The 19,755-nt window shown below is 43.8% G+C and overlaps 1 protein-coding gene across 1 annotated transcript in view; it reads right to left on the bottom strand.

Annotated features, from left to right (window-relative positions):
• LOC139687242 (uncharacterized) overlaps positions 1–14,992 on the bottom strand; it is a 29,160-nt gene extending 14,168 nt beyond the window's left edge. The window contains exons 1-2 of the mRNA XM_071584374.1: positions 14,843–14,992; positions 1,927–2,282 (exon numbers count right to left, since the gene is read on the bottom strand). Of these exons, the coding sequence (XP_071440475.1) occupies positions 1,927–2,259 (333 nt within the window). The 5' untranslated portion in view covers positions 2,260–2,282; positions 14,843–14,992. The remainder of the gene's footprint in view (positions 1–1,926; positions 2,283–14,842) is intronic.
• Positions 14,993–19,755: the final 4,763 nt, after the last annotated feature.

Raw genomic sequence — 19,755 nt, 5'->3', positions numbered from 1 at the left:
CGCTCATCCATCTCTGTAATCATTTCATCCGTGATCCATGGTTTCCTAGTCCTTTTAGCGTTAACGGTTCCAATAGTGTCTTTGGGGGCTTTAGTCAACCCTTTCTTGATACTTTCCCATTTTTCTTCGATATTACTTAGCTCTTTACCATCCTTCATGATTTCCTTTACCGCCTGTTTGTATTCCTTCCTTTTCAAACCATTTAATTCCTCTACATTCAATTTTCTAACCCGACGCCCCTGCCTTATCATTTTGAAAAGGACGCTACATTTCATAACAACTAAATTTTGGTCAGAGTCCTTGACTCGTTTGATTAATAAACTATTTGGGTCCCTTAAAAAATGTTTATATATATACATATATATATATATATATATATATATATATATATAAGTAAGTAATGACTGCTGGAATAGTAGAGGTGAGGGGTGCGAGAGAAAGGGAAGGGGGCCAGGGGAAGGGGAAAACGGGAGGTGGAGGAGGGGTGAGAGGAATGGTTGGGGAGAGGAAAGGGAGAGGAGAGGCTAGAGGGGAGCCGAGATAGGGAAAGAGGGAGAGGGAGGAGGTGGAATTGACACAAAATCGGAAAAGAAAGCAATCTGCTCGCTGCAACTATTGCAACATCCGAGACCCATGTTTCAACTTACAAAGTCGTGATCAAGACCCTACAAGTCGAAACAAAGGCCACGCACACCAAAACCTATGCAGAAAAACGAAGTATTCAACTCTCCGATATGCATCGCTTCCACAAAGTGACAATTCAGGCCATTTCCATCAGTGAACGACATTGAGGTCCGGATGCTGATAGGCCATACAGAGCCAAATGAATGCCATTTCAAGTTTTTAATTCTATAGGGTTATCGGATGATGGAAGGGACGCTAGGACGGAAACATTGTAACACTGGTTGAAAGGGGCATTATGATGGGAAGCATGTTTAGGGATGTGGAGCCCCGCGGACGGGGAGGAGGGATTGCACGAGGCGCGGTGGTTGTTAATCCTAAGATTAAGGGGTGTGGAACATTGGCCTATGTAAAAGGCCGGGCAGAGTTTACAGGTTAGAAGATAAACAACATTCTTGGAAGTGCAAGAGGAGTGGGGGAAGGGTGGGAGAGAGTTAAATGGTGGGATGGAGTGGGGTGGAGTGGTGAAAATAAGGCAGGTTTTACATCTTCCTCGATGGCATGGAGTGGGTATGGCTCTGGCGGTGTGAGGGGATTTTGAGAGCGGCTTGGTGGATTTGAGGATATCTGCTAGGTTGGTTTGAAGGTGCCAGAGGGGCATTTGGGAAGAAGGTTGGAGGAAGTGTTGTGATTTTTGAGGATGGGGAATAGGTCTTTGAGGATGAATTTGAGGGACAATGCCTGGGAAGTATGTAGTACAGATTGAGAGAGGTTGGGAGTCTGTGGTCGAGGCAGACTTGGGGGTGTAGGAATGTTTGAGAATTTTTCTCAAACAAAAAAGGAGGAGAGAATCAGGGTATCCTCGTTGGAGGAGGGAGTGGTGGAGGTTGTTGAGATGTAAAACTTGCCCTATTTTCACCACTCCAACCCACTCCATCCCACATCTACTATTCCAGCAGTCATTACTTACTTATATATATATATTTATATACATTTTTTTAAGGGACCCAAATAGTTCGTTGGTCAAGTGACTACACAGCCATACGAAGCAAACATAGGCGGATTTTCTTTTCGTTGCCAGGTGAAACTACTTCCGATAAGATTTTTGGTTCTTCGTGACCGAGAATTCTCATTAATATTTTTTAAATGCAAGTTCCTTCGACGAAGTATCGCCAGAAATGAAATGGATGATAAAGGGATCTTCTGGTTGGGGGAGGGGCGTAGTTGCCGATTAGGCCATTAGGGGGCATACGAGTGAGGATGAGTGTGGCCGAAAGTGACGAGATGGCCGGTGTATCTGCATACCTGTAGGGCCGGTCGCGGAGTGGGCAGGAAGGCCGAGTGCTGGGCGGGCGAGGCCCTAGTTCTCGGGGTCGGAGTCTGCAGCGGCGGCGTGGGCCTCACGGTGAGCAGGGACACTGGCGAGGCGGTGTGGGCTTCCTGGCGGTAAGCCTGCTGCGGCAGGAATTGGAAGGCCAACTGCGGGCCCGCCGGCCGCGTCAGAAGCGGTTGCGTTGGCGGTCGCGGGGACGGTGCGAACTGTTGCGGTCCACCCCCCAGGTGATGGACCTGTCTCCGGAGGCGAGCGTCGCCGGCCACTCCCGCCACTAGAACCAAGAGGGCCAACCACGGCCCCATCCTGGTTTCTTAAGCTTCGGACTCTGCGGGATGAGGAAGAGAAAGGTCAATGACCAACTGCCCGCCCTCTGTGGTGTACTGTGACGAAAACGAATGCAGAGGGTATCATTAAATGCTTGGCAAATTCGAAAAGTGTTATTTGAGATTTTATATTTAATACCAGTACGATACGTTTATTTGGCGACGATGCAGAGGTTTACCGTGACGTCCGTGATCGTGGGGACGCGGCAGCTTTATTAGATAATCTTAATGCTATACAACGCTGGTGCGACGACGCTTGGCAATTAGAATTAAACTTCAAAAAGTTGGTAACAATGAATTTTCGGAAAACGAGCAATTCCCTCCCGAACCACTACTGCATCGGGAACACCGAAATAGAATGTATACATTCGATTAAATACTTGGGCGTGACCCTCACTCACGATCTCTCCAGGGTGAAACACATACGAGGAATATGTGGATAAGCTGACAAAACATAGGATTTATTAGAGGAGTACTGAATAAATGCGATAAAAAGGTCAAAGAGAAATGTTATCCTTCACTGGTTAGTCCTCATTTAGAATGACCTGCAAGGAAATGGGATGGGGTTGGATTAATTGCCGAATTGGATAGCGTGCAGCGTAGATAGTAGCTAGGTTTGTAAAACGTCATAGTAAACTGAGTAGCGTATCTATCCAAAATACTGGGGGAGCTAGGCTGGGAACCACTCACGAAGCGAAGGTTAAATTATATACTAAATCTCTTGCATTAATTGGAAGGAGGTCTCTTTAGCAGTGATGTTGAAAATATATTATTACCACCATCGTAATACGGTAGGAGAGATCATGTCAATGAAATCATAGAGATTAAGTATAGAACAGATGGAATTAAGATATCATTTTTTCCACGCACTATAAGGGTTCAGAGTAACAATGTCTGACCGCGGGAGAGGTAAATATATTCGTAAAACCGCTTCAAACTTGAAGTGGAAATGATAGATTACGCGTGGGCACGGATAAGAAGTGACACCACGAAAAGAATCTTGTTTATAAACGCCGAGGTGTTCAATAAACATTTGGCACAACGAAGGCACTTGCCGGCACACCAAATTGTTGGGCAGGCTTGTCTTTTTCGCAACACAGGGTTGAAGTATAAATAGTATGATGCAAAAGACCACTTCTAATGTATTTCATCGGGTCGTCCTATCAGCATCGTCCCTGAGGAATAACTTTTGTTGACTCATAAAGGGGAACCCGCAATTAACCAGTGGGTATGCTGGCAGCGGAGGATTCATCTGACCCTCCTCAACCTTGAGCAACAAAGCATTTAGTCGATAATGTATTTGTGGTCATCGTCGCACTGGACAAGAGGCGGCATTGGGAACAAAGCGGACGGCGAGGGCTCAACGAGCAGAAAGAGGCGTAACTTGGGCAATATTCCCGTACGAATTGCTTGCTTTCATAGCCGTTGAGAATGAAATGTTTGCTTGTTAATTGTGATGTTTAATTAATATTTACCTTCGTATGCTTTACATAGAAGAAAGTACTTATCATGAAAGCATTTTCTTAAATTTAAAGGAATGTGTTTTTGGGGTCTTTCGGACGCGATAAAGTATCTAAATTCTCTGACGTACATGTATATATGCGAGTACTGTGTCATGGTAATTTTTTGAACCCATCACATCACAAATGGAATTATTATTATCCACAATATTCGCATAACCGAAATAAGTCTCTCTCATGACGGCTGGTCGGCCTACTTCGTTTCCTACTTTGTAGAGGAGTGTCGTGTCGCAAGGACCGGAACGGAACTTTCCACGTCATTTAAATATTGTAAAATAAATAAATAAACACAATATTTTCGTGCGACCGAAGCGTTATGTAGAAGCACTCGTGATCAATGCAATATGTGGATAGTACAACAGACATAGCAACATTTGGTGGATCATTTTAGTAATCATAAAAACGTAAAAATTTATTTATTTTTCTTTAGTCCGAAAACAGCACTTCAACCTTTGATATGACAATGTGACAATTACATACCCCTAAGCCCAAAGGTGGAGAAAAAAATCACCTAGCCGGGATTCGATCCCGTGGCCACTGGGTTTGCAGCCGAGGAGGTTCCCCCCACCACCGAGAATTTTGACACAAATCAATGAGAAAACACGCAAATTTAATAAAAAAAGACATTTTCGTGCGACCAAAGGGTTTTGTAGAAGCACTTTTGATTTTGACATCATACGTATAGTACGGCACACACTGCAACCTTGGGAGATAATTTATGTAGTCATTAAAAAACATGAACATTTAGCGACAGTTAACACAATTAGAGTAAAAACACGAACATTGAAAAAACAAGGCATTTTTCTGGCATCGAACTGTTTTGCTGCTGCCATTGTGATTTATGCTTAAAATATATAGAACTTATATATCAGTGCGCCATTATTGTCTTTGTTTTGGAGGTACTCGTATTAGCGCGAAACAAAATCCACGCTTATCACAAGTCAATCTATGTCAAAGTGCAATCCTGTGAACAACTATCGCAACAAGGCAACTTTGATGGATAGAATTGGGGGATTTTCTGCATTCTTTTCATGCAAGCAGTATCATTTGCTGAAATATATTCAGGAAACATCTACTACAATCTACGGAAAAAAGAAAGGAAGTTCAGCCAGTTCGCTCTCAACATTTGGGATCCCTCCGCACCAATATACCTTTCGAGCAATTCGGACTTCCGAAAGAACTTTCATTTTGGCCACCAATCCTAATTTTTTCTCATCCCCTCTTTCCTTTCAAACTTTAAAATTTCTCAAATGTTTCATGCATTTAAGTGGTTGCTTGACCGAAGAAGGTCCGGCCCCAATTTTGTCCAACACTCTCCCGCGACAAAAAATTCTAGTAAAAAGTTAAGCATTTTTCCTGGCGAGGAGAGAGAAGTGAAAGATGTGGGGGAGGGATGCCCTAGTGAAGAGGAGGGTCCGATGTTCATTGGCGACTGCAGAGGGACAAGGGGCGTCTTTCTTGCTAACATCGGAGACAATGGAAGGGATGAGGGGATTATATTATATTATTATGAGGGGGCTGCTTACAAGGGAAGGGAATGAAGCATCGGCAGTGCCCTATTGGCCCCTGGACACCGCAGAATTCATTATTGCGTACATCCGCACGCCCCATTCACCAGACAAACGTCTCTACCACTCGCCAACATTAGGTTTTCATTATTACAAGAACGTACAACTTCATGCATATTATTAAGTTAAATAGATAAGTATTAGATAGATATTTTAGTACCCTACAAGCCACCGCTAGGGTGAGTCGCACGCGATGAATACAAACAAGACTAATTTTGACCCGAATATGACCCTACCGCGATCGGACAATGTTATTCTGAACCCTTATTGTTCTTGGAAAAATGATATCTTAAATCTATCAGTTCTACACCCTTTATCTTTCTAATTTTCCCAGCACTATATCTCCTACCGTAGTACGATGGGGGTAATAATATATTTGCAACATTATTGCAAAGGAGACGTCCTTTAAATTTATGCAAGAGCTTTAATCTGTAATTTAACCTTCGCTCCATTAAGTGATTCCTAGTCTAGCTCCTCTAATATTTTGGATAAGCGACAAAGATTATCATAACAAAGTTTTACATTTAATCAAGTCATTTCGGTGTTCCCGATGCAGTAGGCGTTCTGGAGGCAATTGCTATTTTTCCAAAAATTCGTCACTACGCACTTTTTTAAGTTAAATTCTAATTTTCAAGTGTCGCACCAGCGTTGAATAGCATTAAGATCATCTGATAAAGCTGCTTTGTCCTTAGGATCATGATTAAACCACTGCTCCGTCGGCAAATAAATGTATCTCACTAGTTACTACGGAGCCAATATCGTTAACGTAAAGTAGGAATAAAAGAGGTCCGAAGACACTTCCCTGGGGAACACATGATGTAACTTCTACTGCATTTGAGTTAACTCCATCAAATACTTCTCTTTGTACGTAATGGTCTTAAGTTTTATTAATCAAGTTATAATAAATCAGTTTATTGGGCCTGGAAAATGAGTGGCAGGGTGACAAACTGGTTCTTTACGACTCCTTCCATCGGGTGTGAAATATTTTCTCAACGCCCCAGGTTTTCAATATTTTTTGTGCAAGTATAATCAAGTAATTTTTTTCACGTAAATAAATAATTTTTCAAGTAAATCAACGAAGAGAAGGCTGCGTATTCCCAACTCCATCCTTCACAGACACTTGTGAAATTAAATTCTATTCTCTAGTGATCTGAGGAAGAGAGTGGCGAAGTGGGGGGGCAGTCTCCTGTGAACCGGCTGCGGAGATGGCGATGCAGCAGACCGCAGCCAGGCAACGGCAGCAGGGTGCGGGGATCCACGCTTCTCACGGAGATATATAGATAGGTGTTTGCGCACGCCCTGAAGTGCAGACAATGCGATCTCCTCGCGGTCTACCGTCCATCTCGTCAAACTTAATTTTTGGACCCGCCGACTCGTAAGCTCTGAATGGAAGAAGTCACGTGATCACAGATACACGTGTGCTATTCGTGTGAAATCACGAGAATAGGCGAATAATTGAGTGATTTCGACTCCGATCGAGCCCTCGGAACGGGGAGGGGGGGAGAACTATATGGGGGCGGGGGCAGGGGTAGATGAGAGAGAGAGTGGAATGACGACGGAGGAGGAAGGGTATCGCCACAGCACTGCCAACTGGCGCGGCGGCTGCGGGGAGAAAGCAGAGTGGCCGCGAGTCAAGGAGAAAGTTCTCTCTCACCCCCCCCCCCACACTCCCGGGGGGAGGCGGTCCCGGCCTCACCTGGCACGGGGATATGCGTGGCGCCTCTTGGAAAGAGGGGGGGGGGCGGCAAAGTGATTCCAGGCCGGAATCTCACTTTCCCAAACACGAAGCTGTGACGAGTGTTCGAAAAAGACGCCATTACGTTGAGCACAATGAAATATTCGAATTTTAGACGTTGATTTGTATCAGGATAATTATGTAGCTTTTCCCTATTGTAATGACTCTTAAAAGAACACACCGAGGCGTCTGTCGTGGTTAGGAAAATATCTCTGACTTATTGACGTGAATTGACTGAATGAATGTTTCAACTGGAGCGAAATATAACAGTCACGACGGCCGAGCACGTGACTGGAGCCTTTCCTTCCCACGCCACCTATCGACAACTTGCGGAAGATAGATAACATTCAGAGCTACGTACACTTGGCGGAAAATCGGGGAGCTGATTGGAACACGATATGACTCGAGGACGCGACGGATTGTGCGATCGATCAAATCTGGGGGTTAGCCCCGGAAAACACCGTCCTCACTCCCATTTATTTATATCTTTGAGTACCCTGCCAGCCCCCACTAGGGTGTGTGGCAGGGGGTGAATACACACCAAACTAATTTATGACCCGAATATGACCCTACCGCGTTCGGCCAATGTTATTCTGATCCCTTATCTTTCGTGGAAAAATGGCATCTTAAATCTATTTATTCTACACTTACTCTCTCTAATTTTATTTACATAATATCTCCTACTGTAGTACGATGAGGTTAATTATACATTTTCAACAGTGCTGCTAAAGAGACATCCTTCCAATTTATGCAGGAAATTCAATCCATAATTTAACCTTCACATCGTGAGTGATTCCCAACCTAGCTCCTCTCATAATTTTCATAGACTACTAAGTTTATTATACGAGTGACAACGTTTTACGAACCTAGCTCCTCTGCGCTGCACGCGATCAGGATTGCATTGATCGGAAATCAATCCAACTTTGTGAAGATCCCATTCACCGGAGGTATATTCTAAATGAGGCCTAACCAGCGAAGTATAACATTTCTCTTAGACCTTTTCATCACATTTACCCAGTGCTATTCTAATAAATACTACTTTTTTGTTAGCTTGTCCACATATTCCCCCATATGTATTTCACCCAGGAGAGATCATGAGTGAGGGTGACACCTAGGTATTTAATCGAGTCTACACATATTATCGCCCCAAGTATGTGAAGTGACAAGTTGATGCAAGGAGTTCAGCGCAAAAGAATTCAATGGGGACTGGCAGATATATTTGTCTTTACCACCCGTTTTAAAGCTATATGTGCTCAAGCCAATAGATGGGTCATTGACATCTCCACCGATTATAACGTCGCGATCATTGTGTTGAGATACAAAACCTTTGATTTGCTGATCGAATTCTAGTATTGAATTGTCAATGTCGACTGGCGGTCTATAAAATGCGCATACATAAATTCTTTTGCATGAGGACTTTCAATTGAGCACCAAGGGCATTCCAAACCATTACCCGGAATTACCTCAGCTCTGTTGATGCAAGAATTTTGGACTGTAATATATACACCGCCCTCGATTCTATTTCTTCTGTCAATTCTGTAAATGGAAAAGGATGTAGGAAAAATTCCACCGTCGACAATATTAGTGGAAACCAACTTTCTGCCCTAATAATTATATCTGCGCCTGTGGTTAGAATAGGGTGATGACATTCTGCGGCTTTGTTTCTTAAACATCAGAAATTAACTTTTAATACAGATAATATTTCCTCGGCATTACGGTGTTTTGAATTTATAACGATGATCGTCTTCTTTTTAATATTGAATCCTTTATAAAATTTTCCGTCCGATGCTATCTGATTCAAGTTAAATGAACTATTGCTAGCACTGACCCTCACTTCATTTAAAGCTAAATAATTTGGCAAATAACATTTAGAGACCCAATATTTGACCTAAACGCTGCCCTACACTTTGATCTAAAAAAGCCCTGCAGCGCTCGAATACCCTACCGGCTACACACCTGGCGGCCTCACACCTGTAGTGAACACCAGATCGGTTCAGGGGGTTCCTGCACGATTGGATCGTCGGCTGAAGGTCGACGAAGGACACCCCGATATCCCTGCAGAAACCTCGCAACCTCTGCTTGATGTCTTCCCCTCGGCTTCAAACCAGAGATCAACCCTCAAGGGGACAGGGCTGCAGATCTAGAGCGTCACATCAACCCCCTCGACACCGCCCACCCGCTTCACTTCAGAGTTCAATTCCTTGAAGGAATTCATAATTTCTTCAGATCCACGGTCCACTGCATCGTTGACGCCAAAATGAGCCACGACCTGCAGCCACCTCTCCAACCGCCTTCGTCTCCTGCGGAACTCCGCCACTAGGAAAGCACCATGCAGTTAGGCGCTGGCGCACACCCTCATGGTCTGCCCTCTCCCGCAATGCGACCATCAAACGCCTGAAGTTACTGCTTCCTCTCACTGGGATCCCCCCTTCCCACTCTGACGGTTCCTTCTGGGTGATGCTCTCACAGGGGCGGAGGTAGGGGCTGCTGATACCGCTGGGCTATCCTCCGATAGCACCTGATACTCGTTGGAGACGGGGATTAGGTTTGCCTTCGCATCTCTCATCCTTCGCTGCAGCGTTAACTTTCCCCCGCTACTGCCCGAGACAACCTTCCAATCCTCCTTCCATTCCGCCACGCGTGCACGACTCTCGACCCCGTGAGGCTCCATCCACCAAAGGCACGTCTCATAAAATCACCGTGACATTTTTGAGGCACGCCTTGACCTACAGATATATGTATGCCCATCGAAATAGATCGTACCTATATACAAAACGACTTCGACAACTTATTCCAATGAAATTATGAAACACCATACTATAGAATCAAAAAAAATACGAATATGTATTTGAAATACGGTCGGAAAAGTATCCAACCTACGTTTTTCCAATTATTTTGTTGATTGTGGGGGTGTTGTGCACTACGAATTTGCTCCAAGAGGTCAGACTATCGACAAAGAATATTAAGTTGAAGTTCTAAAAATATTGCGTCATGCCATGAGAAGAAAACGACCGTATATCTGGTCAATCGAGGTGACTGGCTGGCTTCTTCACCACGATAACGCGCCAAGCGCATTCATCGATCCTTGTTGTGCAGTAATTTTTGGCGAAACACAGGATATTGCACAGCGGCTTCGCCAGCCTCCTTAATTACATTCCCGACAAGCTAACTCCCTGCGACTTATGGGGATGCTCCCAAAATTGAAAATGGCGCTCAAAGGAAAGCGGTTCGGGACGACATAAAGAGTAATGCGAGCTGAAGGCCATTTCAAAATCTGCATTCGATGACACCTTTAAGATATGGAAGCACCTGTGGGAGCGTGTGGTTCAATCAAATGGGCAAAACTACTTCGAAGGATTACACACGGCCCGGATGACCATGACGAAGATTAGCACCAATGCGGAGATATATGAACGCAGGTTGGATAGTTTTCGGACATACCTCTCGTATTCTCTAGGGCAATTTTGGTAATGACAGATTCAACGTAATTTTTCGGTAAATAAAAGCTAGGAATAAGAATGTTGGAGTAATCATTGTTCGTATTCCATCTGGGGACCCGCACCCCCGCTGACCTCTTCGTATGCTAAAATATGGCCTTGTTGGGTTCAGAAACGATATCGTGCCAGTACAAAGCGAAGGGGGGGGGGGCATCGGCAAAGAATAGAGGCATCGAGTTCCCGTTGGTGGGCGGTGACAACAACCCACCGCCGGAAGATTAATGGATCGGAAATCAGGGCGGAGTAAACCGGCCGATGATCGCAGGGCCACTAGCACTGCCAGCCGCTGACTCGCCCTCGGGAATGGATTCCCAGACCGACTGGTGGTTAGGGGAGGGGAACTTCGGGTCCCGTCGAGTATTGCTAAATGGAGCTTTTGGGCAAGTCGGCGCATCTACAAATGGAGACTTGTGACGGGTACTTCTGATAGTTACGACACAAGGCAGGAGTGAGTAAGTTAGACGTATGTCACCGCTCCGTAGTTGGGATAAAAGTGTGACGAACCAGTGTAGTTCCCACAAGTCAAAGAAAAGGTGGATGGCAGTTTTTCTGGCGTTAATGTGTGAGAATACTGCCCTCCCCGGAATAACTTTTTCGGTGATTTTCGATGAATAATTGAGAACCTGGAATTATATGCATATTACACCATTAGAATATAAAAAACCATAAACACAGTAATCAACCCGAATGTCGGTATGGTAGGTGATAGAAAAGTTCACCCAGGACTAAGCCCGACGGCGTGTGAAATGTACGCATTAACAGGGTTATAAGGATGGGCAGTTCCTTTCCCTGTACCGGTTATAGTTTCCCAGGAAGATTTGGTACCCGAAAAAAAACACAGCTTGAGTAGAGCTTCAGGTGCCCAGAGAGGCTTGCCTGGGAATCGAACCCGGACCCTCCGGTCAGTAGTCCAACGCTCTACCCCTGGATTACCGCGACCCACCAGTATTATATATGAATATAATACAAGGCAGGGAATTAAAAAACTTTTCTGTCATAAGGAATGAGACACGTCCGCAAAGCACTGTTCCTAGAACCCAAAATTCCAATCAATGAAATGCACGCAAATATTTTGTGACTGAAAGTCGATCATCTCAATCAAATTACGTATCTCCACTACCTGCAAATGCGTTCGTCATTCCTTCGAAAATTGTTTTCTAATTCGCATAATATCATTCAGGTACATATATATTTATACATTACTCCCTACTTTGGCCTGTCTTCCATTCCGTATTCTGTTTCCAATTCCAAAGACTACTGAGGAGCATGTAAATCTACATGGTGCTGAAAAATTCACTGAGAGATACGTCGCGTTTAGTTTTAGTGAAATGCCATTTTTGTCAGTGGGAAGCATTGAGAATGCAATAAATTATTTATTATTAAATAATAAAAAAATGAGTGTTCTATTAATCTGTGTGACCCAGTTGTTTCTTGGGTTTGTGCATTTAAAAAATGTAATGCTAAGAGAAATTTCGCAACGAATGGAATAAAATTATTTCAACTGTAATTATGCGATGTAGGAAATGAAAGTCTGTAATTGTGAGCAACTAGTTGTTATCCGTTACAACCATGTATAATTTAAATGATGTTTGCCATATCTTTCTAAATCCGCATGCAATTCGAAGCATGATAAAGATGAAAAATGAATTAATGATGATGACAGAAAACTATTTTTGTTGGTTCTCTCAATCACAAATGCTCAGATCTTTATTCATGAATTCATTCGTAGTCCTTAAGTCACCATCGCCATAGCAGAGGTGAGAAAGTGGAGCGAATCTGGAGCAATATGAAGGGAGGGGGAAATAAAGGAGGGAGCGATTACGACGACCGCAACAATCCTACATTCTCTCTCCACACACGACTGTGCGATAGAGCGATGATTTCATCGACTACGGCCGGGCTATGAATTAAATTGCACCATTTTTTGTGTTTAATATTCAAAAGAGGTTTGTCTGATATTTGAGAGATTTGATGATTTAAAGGTTGATTATATTCATTCGTATTTACTATAAATTACACTCAGGCGCACGGAATTAAGAGCAGGGGGTGGAATATTTCAAAAATGTTAAGCCGCTCTTCATTCGTACGGGTGTAAGTGCTACACCTTTAGTTTATTTCTTGAAATGTTTTTGTATATGCTATTAGAAAAATATTTCAATTAAAAAATTCTTATCATTATAATTAAAATAATTTTAATCAAGTCTTCATTTTCTTAATTGCTCATCAAAATATTTTATCACACCCTACGCACCCTCGTTAGTGCTGTAACTGGGCTGCGGTCCTAAAATATTGAATTTACTAATTCTAGCCGGCTGTTCTTTTCCAATTTCGGAGAACTAAATTGCTTTTATGAATTTCAGAAACCTGAAATACCGATTTTCAAGATACAATAACCAATTTTTTCATATCGTATTTTTGGCCATTTTTTTAATAAATCATCCGCGGTGTGGGACGCCCTTTGCGACCCGGAAGACAGATGGACAGGCTTCTCTGGGCTGGGGACAAGGGAGAGGGAGGGGGGAAGGACGGACAGCAGGCGCGTGTGTGAGAGGGCAGCAGGCGAGGGGAGGGGTCTCGAGGGCAAAGGATTGAGGGAGGAGCGCTCTGGGGAGCGGGCGGGAGACCTCAACGCCCGAGATCCCTCCCCGGACATGGGACGCGGCACGCAGCACTCCTGCCCGGGCTCATCGGCCACCGGTCAAAGGGAAATGAAAAGGACACGCGCCCGACGATGAACTCAATTTCCAAGCAAGCGGATGGAACGACCGACGCGACCATCACTCGGGAGAATCTTCGAGTCCAACATCTCAGTCAAAGGATTGCCACTGCGTGTGTGGCACCCACCAACCCACCCGCCATAGCGCCCGGCGGGACGGTGGAGTGAGAGTGGTGCCGGCCAATCCCTCCTCCGACACACCGCGGGAGGCGGCGAGAAAGTGTAGCAGCGGTGTTCCACACCCCACCCCCCTCGGCCCCCTTCCGCGGGGATAGGGGTCACTCGGGCGAGGGAGTGGAGTCTCTCTCCCTCCCCGCCATCACTCTCGCTTTGAAGAGGGCAGCCCCCCCTCCCACGAACAAGACACTAGCGAACAAAAACACAGAAAAGCAAACACAAAACTCACACGCGTTAGTTTCATTTGTGTGGTTCTCTGTCGTTTTGTTCGCTAACGCTATCTCATTCTTCATTTGCATTATATATATATATATATATATATATATATATATATATATATATATATATATATATATATATATATATCGAGTCCCGGTCAAGGAAATTATTTTACTCTTGTGATCCGTTCGATTCTGCCTTCCCCACCTTTATTGTGTTCGTCCTTTATGTGTGTTCCTATCCATTTTCCTTATATCTGTTTCTATATAAATGAGTATATATATATACATAAAAAACACATAATATACAGATAGAGATAGATTCACAGGCGTGATAATGGCACGGAATACAAAAAAGGCCCTCAAAAATTTTCCCTTTGAATTTCGATTCGGTCGCCCCGGTTTCACGGGGAGGGAAGAAAGGACGGAGACCCTCTCTATAAGTAAAACCTATCAATTCGTTCGATACATGGGTATCGCGCGAAGCATTGGTCGCGTTCAATTATTAATTTTCACCAAAATAAAAATCTGTCCCGATAATATTCATTCCCACAAGGGCAGCGTCTTTTAAATGATGCTATTTCTGTAATATAAATATAAATAAATATATAAATAAATAAATTAATTAATTAATTAAAAAAATATATATATATATATGCATGTGTGTGTGTATATAGTGATTATTTATATATATATATATATATATATATATGCATGTGTGTGTATATAGTGATTATATATATATATATATATATATATATTATATATATGACTTGAAGAAGGCCGAAAGCTCAAACAATCTACAATGTGAGTGTCCTTTTAAGTGTTGTCTATTTCATTTGTGCTCTATTGAGCCGTCCAAATGTTATATATATATATATGCATATATATAATATATATATATGCATGTTTATATTTTTTTCTTCTCTTTTTGCCGTCGAAAGAATGCAGCTCTCCCACTGGGCGGACTCCGCGTGAAATATAACATGGAGCACTGGCGGTGCCACACCGAGAGCCCCCCCCCCCCCCAACCTCTCTCACGCCACATGCAGGCACCCGTCGACAAACCCGACACGGGAGGCTTCTCCTCCCCCCAGGGGTTTTGCGCACCCCGAACTCGCACTCACCCACCTGGCTCACTGAAGAGGCGAATGCGCAGCTGCAGCCTCTCTCGCACACGCACACACACACGCACTAGCACGCACGAATCTCTCGATCCACTCTCGGTTGATGTCCCAGGGGGTCTCACTCTCCGCCGCTCTGCTCTCTTCACTCTGGGGAGGCCGGCGTCCGGGTCCCCGCTTATAAGGCCTCCCCATCCGGAGCGGAGAAATCTCACCCTCCTGCCCCGGGAGAGCGGGGGCGTGGTGTTCCCTCCCCGCCCCACCCGCCTTGGGGGGCGATGGAAGAGTCGGCCGCCCTGATGTCCACGCATCTCGAGCAGGCAAAGAGGGAGGGAAACGAATCAAACGGCGGTCATTTCTAATGGAAGTGTTTCCAAGTCCCCGCTCTGATTAATTTGTATTCATTAAAATTAATCATCCAACGCAGCAGTCGTTTGAAATCTTCCGGAACGTGGTGGTTGGCGCGGGGGAAGGGGGCGTGAGGGGGGGGGGGTTTGGTCGCGTGTACGGCGGCGAGTCGCTTCTTGAGAGAGAATTTGGTCGAGTCGCAGGTAGAACTGGATGCGACGAGATGGAAAGTGGTCTCCAAAGAAAAAGAGAGTGGATCTTAAAAATAAGACATGCTATGGACAGAATACGAGACGAAAATCAGCGAAACGCTACCCATACTGCTGAGATTGCCGCAGTGGGGCATACCGTCCACAAAATTGTAAATATTGGAGTTTTGGCCGATCAAAATGTAATTGCGTAACATTATTGATATTTTTTGTTAAAGTTACGCATTAAGAATTTTTGTTTCAAATAGTTTCACCAAATTAAAATAGTCAAATTCAGCACCTTTTTAAAACAAGATAATTTTCCGGATCGTACCTCATATGACATTTAGTGATTTCAAGATAAACTAAATGGCCCGAGAAGGAATGCTTTTGGAGCGGCGGCCACTGGATCATTCGTTCACGTGGGTTCGATGGCTGTTAAAGCGGGAGTGGCCCCAAATTGTGGGCAAGTGCCGAGAAGAGAGAGAGAGAGAGAGAGAGAGAGAGAGAGAGAAGGCGTTCGGTGAAAGTAACATTATGGTGAAGATAGCGATGAATTCAGTTGCGGTCCAAGTTCACTTGCTAGCAACCGGCCACGATGATGACCTATTTGAGGTGTACGTATGCCGACAGCGTCAGAGGAATTAAAAAATTTTAAGGGAAAATAAAATCTATTTATACCCGAATACTGAAATTCAAGCGTTGGAGAAGTCTGGGAGAGAAAACATTAGAAATGTATGGCCTAGGGATACGAATTGACAGAGGGAAGGGTAAATTAGTGGCAGCACACACACACACACACACACTTTCAAACACACAAGAGGGGAGGTGGAAGATGTCAGGAGATGTCAAATTGGCTACACACTCGTGAACCTGGGATATCCGGATAAGGAACTGCAAAAGCTGCCAGAGTTAGAAAGATTTTAGTTATTTTATTTAAATACACCCTGAAAGCCACCACTAGGGTGTGTGGCAGGGTGTGAAACTGCAAAAGCTACCAGAGAGAGATTTTTATTTATTTTATTTACTTATATATACCCTGAAAGCCACTGCTAGGGTGTGTGGCAGTGGGTGAATACACACCATAATAATTTTACCCGAAGATGACCCTACCGCGGTCGAACAGCACAGCACGTAGAACACTGTAGTTGGACAGATTGAAGGAAACTGAGCATATGGATGGATTTCCGGCAGAAAATGGTAAAGGAATCGGTCAAATTTAACATAAAAGGATCAATTGAAGAAATATGACAGGAAATGAAGGCTAGACTTTTAGTAGCCACAAGAAAGAAAATAAAGCGAAGGAAACATATGACAATAAAGAAATGGATCACAAACGAAATAATTGAACTAATAGAAGAGAGAAGAAAGAACAAAGACTCAAGGTCCGAGGAGGACCAACAGAAGATTGAGAAATGAATTCAGCCGAAAATCGAGAAGAACCAGAGAAAACTGAGCTGTTTTGCCGAAATGTTGGAGGGAAGGAGGTCAAGTTTTGGGCCTAAAATTGATTGCACTACCTGAAAACACATGAATGGATACATTTGCTAATCTCTTTTAGGGAACGCAGGTGTCTGCGGTCGGACGCTTTTTCTTCCGGGAGACTCTGGCACTATGCTTGAGGCATGCAGTAAGTTTCTTGTGGATTATTTCCAACTTGTGTTACATAGTTTGCCAAGAGGTCTAAAATTGGACGCCTCCGAACGTTTGAAAATTGCAAGAGCTTCATTTAACTCAAGTATAATATTGTGCAACGAATTCCCCCGCCTCCTCCTCAATGCCCTCTCGGCAATTGAATCCGATACCAAACCGCATGTTCAACACCTTCCCTTCTCCCCCACCCCTCCTCCGCAATCGTCTCGTCATCCCTCCACCCCTCATTGGCCGCAACCCCTTCCCCGCATTTGACGACCCCCTTGAAGTCTTTCCATCCTCGACCCCCCCTCCCTCTCCACTACTACAGCGTTAACTCCTATTGGCCACTGTCCTACACAAAATAACCAACTCCGTTGGAGCTCCAACTTACTCCCACCCATCATACTATATATCCTAACTCCACATGTACCTGATGAAGCCGTTTGATGATGAAACGCGTTATTTTATTTTTATTTATTTATGTGCCCTGAAAGCCACCACTAAGGTGTGTAGCAGAGGGTGAATACTACTTTTTTTTTAGCTTGTCCACATATTCCCCCTGGTATGTATTTCACCCAGGAGAGATCATGAGTGAGGGTGACGCCTAGGTATTTAATCGAGTCTACACATTCCATTTCGGTGTTCTCAAAGCAGTAAGTGCATGGGAGGGAGTAGGCCATTTTCCAAAAATTTATCACTACGCACTTTTTCACGTTTAATTCTAATAGCCAAGTGTCTCAGCAGGTTTGTATAGCATTACGGTCATCTGATAAAGCTGACGTGTCCTCAGGATCACAGATATCATGGTAACTCAATGCATCATCGGCAAATAAACGTATCAAATGAATACAGAGTGAATGTCGTTAACGCACGTAAATAAGGAATATAAGAGGTCCGATAACTATTCCCTGGGGAACACCTGAAGAAACTTGTACTGCATTAGAGCTAGCTCCATCTATCCCTGCTCTTTCTACCCGACCGTTCAAAAAGTCTTTAATAGAACCCCGGGTACTTTTACCTATGCCACATGCTTCTAGCTTTGCGAGTTTTTTACTATGAGGTACTTTGTCGAATAATTCCTTAAAATGTAGAAAAACCGCGTCCACTGGAACATTGCTCTCTCCCCAACTAATGACATCATGAACAAAAAGCGCCATTTGTGTCTCGCATGATTTCCTCTTTCGGAAACCGTGCTGATTTTTCATTGACAACTCCTGATTATCGATGTTTCTCATGTTGGAACCAGCACCTATATATTGCATAGCCTTGCACGAAATGGATGTGAGGGAAATAGGTCTGTAATAGCTCGTTTCCTCCCTTGTCTCCGTTTTTAAATATTAGTGTTGCGTTAGCAGTTTTTCAATCTCTGGGGACCTTTTGATCTACCAGCGACTTCTTGAAGATGATTTCTGGATACGGAGCAATTTCCGACGCTTGTTCCTTAAATATGCGAGCGGATATTTGATCGGGTCCGCTTTATATACTAGGCGTAATATTTTTCAGCAAAGGTTCTATTCCATTGTGTGAGATTTAAACTTTGGGCATTGGTTTATCGGAACGATTTGGTAAGCTATTGGGGGCATTTTGTGACACATTGGTTAAGACGCTTTGAAAGGAGGAATTTAATAAGATAGCCTTTTGCAAACTCTTGGTTGATCTTCCACCTTTGTTATTTTCGAGTGTATTAAAAGTTGACTTATTTCCCTAAATCTCTCTGACGCATGACCATAATGCTTTTGGATTCTCTTTCAAATTTTACGCTTGTTGTACGTATCTTGTAGTTTTAATTGATCTCATTATATTTGTCGCTAGAGATATCATCCCTAATATTTTGTATCTTGGTGTGGCATAGACTTCGATGTCGAAGTGCCTTTCTAACATCCGCATTGTATCGCCTATGTTCCGTGTTATCTTTTATGAATTTACTGGGAATGAACTTGATAGCTGCTGATCACGTGATCTCAAGGAGGTGATTGCACATATCCTCGGTGTTTCAGTGATTAATATCTTACTTAAAACCCACAAATTGACTACGTAGCACACATTTTAAGCCATTAAATTCCCCTTCTTCAAACAGGAATGATTTTCTTTTAAGATTCTCACTTCTGACCTAATGTAGCGAAAACTTAGCATTTACTGCCCTGTGGTCACTAATTCCTTCAATAGTGTCTACAGTTGAGACTTGTTCGTGAATATCCTTTACAAATCGAGAATATTACTTTAATGCAATGAGCTCAGCGTAAAAGAACTCAATAGTGATTCGCAGATATCTTTGTCTTTACATCCCTCACTCCGGCTTTCGGAACGGCACCTCTTCCCACCAAATGATCAGATTCCTGGCGGCCTCTTGATTATTCCACCGCAATTTTCATTCGGACGAATCCGTGTTGCCCTTTAGACGTGGCAAATTTCCAGCCAGAGTCAGGCCCTTCTGTGGAAGAGCAACCATCCCGTCAACCTTACATCGAAGATCAAATACAATAACCTCCTGCGCAGCGATACGGGCCCTCAGAGCTGAGCCCTCACCGGCGCAGGCGTGCATCGCGACATAAGACCCAGTGGAAGCCATTTTAATTCTATCGAAAATGCCAAAGTACCCAGCAAAATAAATTTTGCGGAAAACCCTGATCTCTCTTTCATTTGATTGATATGCGAAACTTCCACAGTGTGAAGCATGACCCTGCAAGGTTTATTCATTTGGATTACTTACCAAAGTGCGGGATTTCTATTCCTGAGATTGCCTCTGAAC

Source organism: Hetaerina americana, unplaced genomic scaffold (genome assembly GCF_022747635.1).
Source record: "Hetaerina americana unplaced genomic scaffold, ioHetAmer1.1.p SCAF_18, whole genome shotgun sequence".
NCBI classification, from domain to species: domain Eukaryota; kingdom Metazoa; phylum Arthropoda; class Insecta; order Odonata; family Calopterygidae; genus Hetaerina; species Hetaerina americana.
This window is presented reverse-complemented; position numbering and strand designations above follow the sequence as displayed.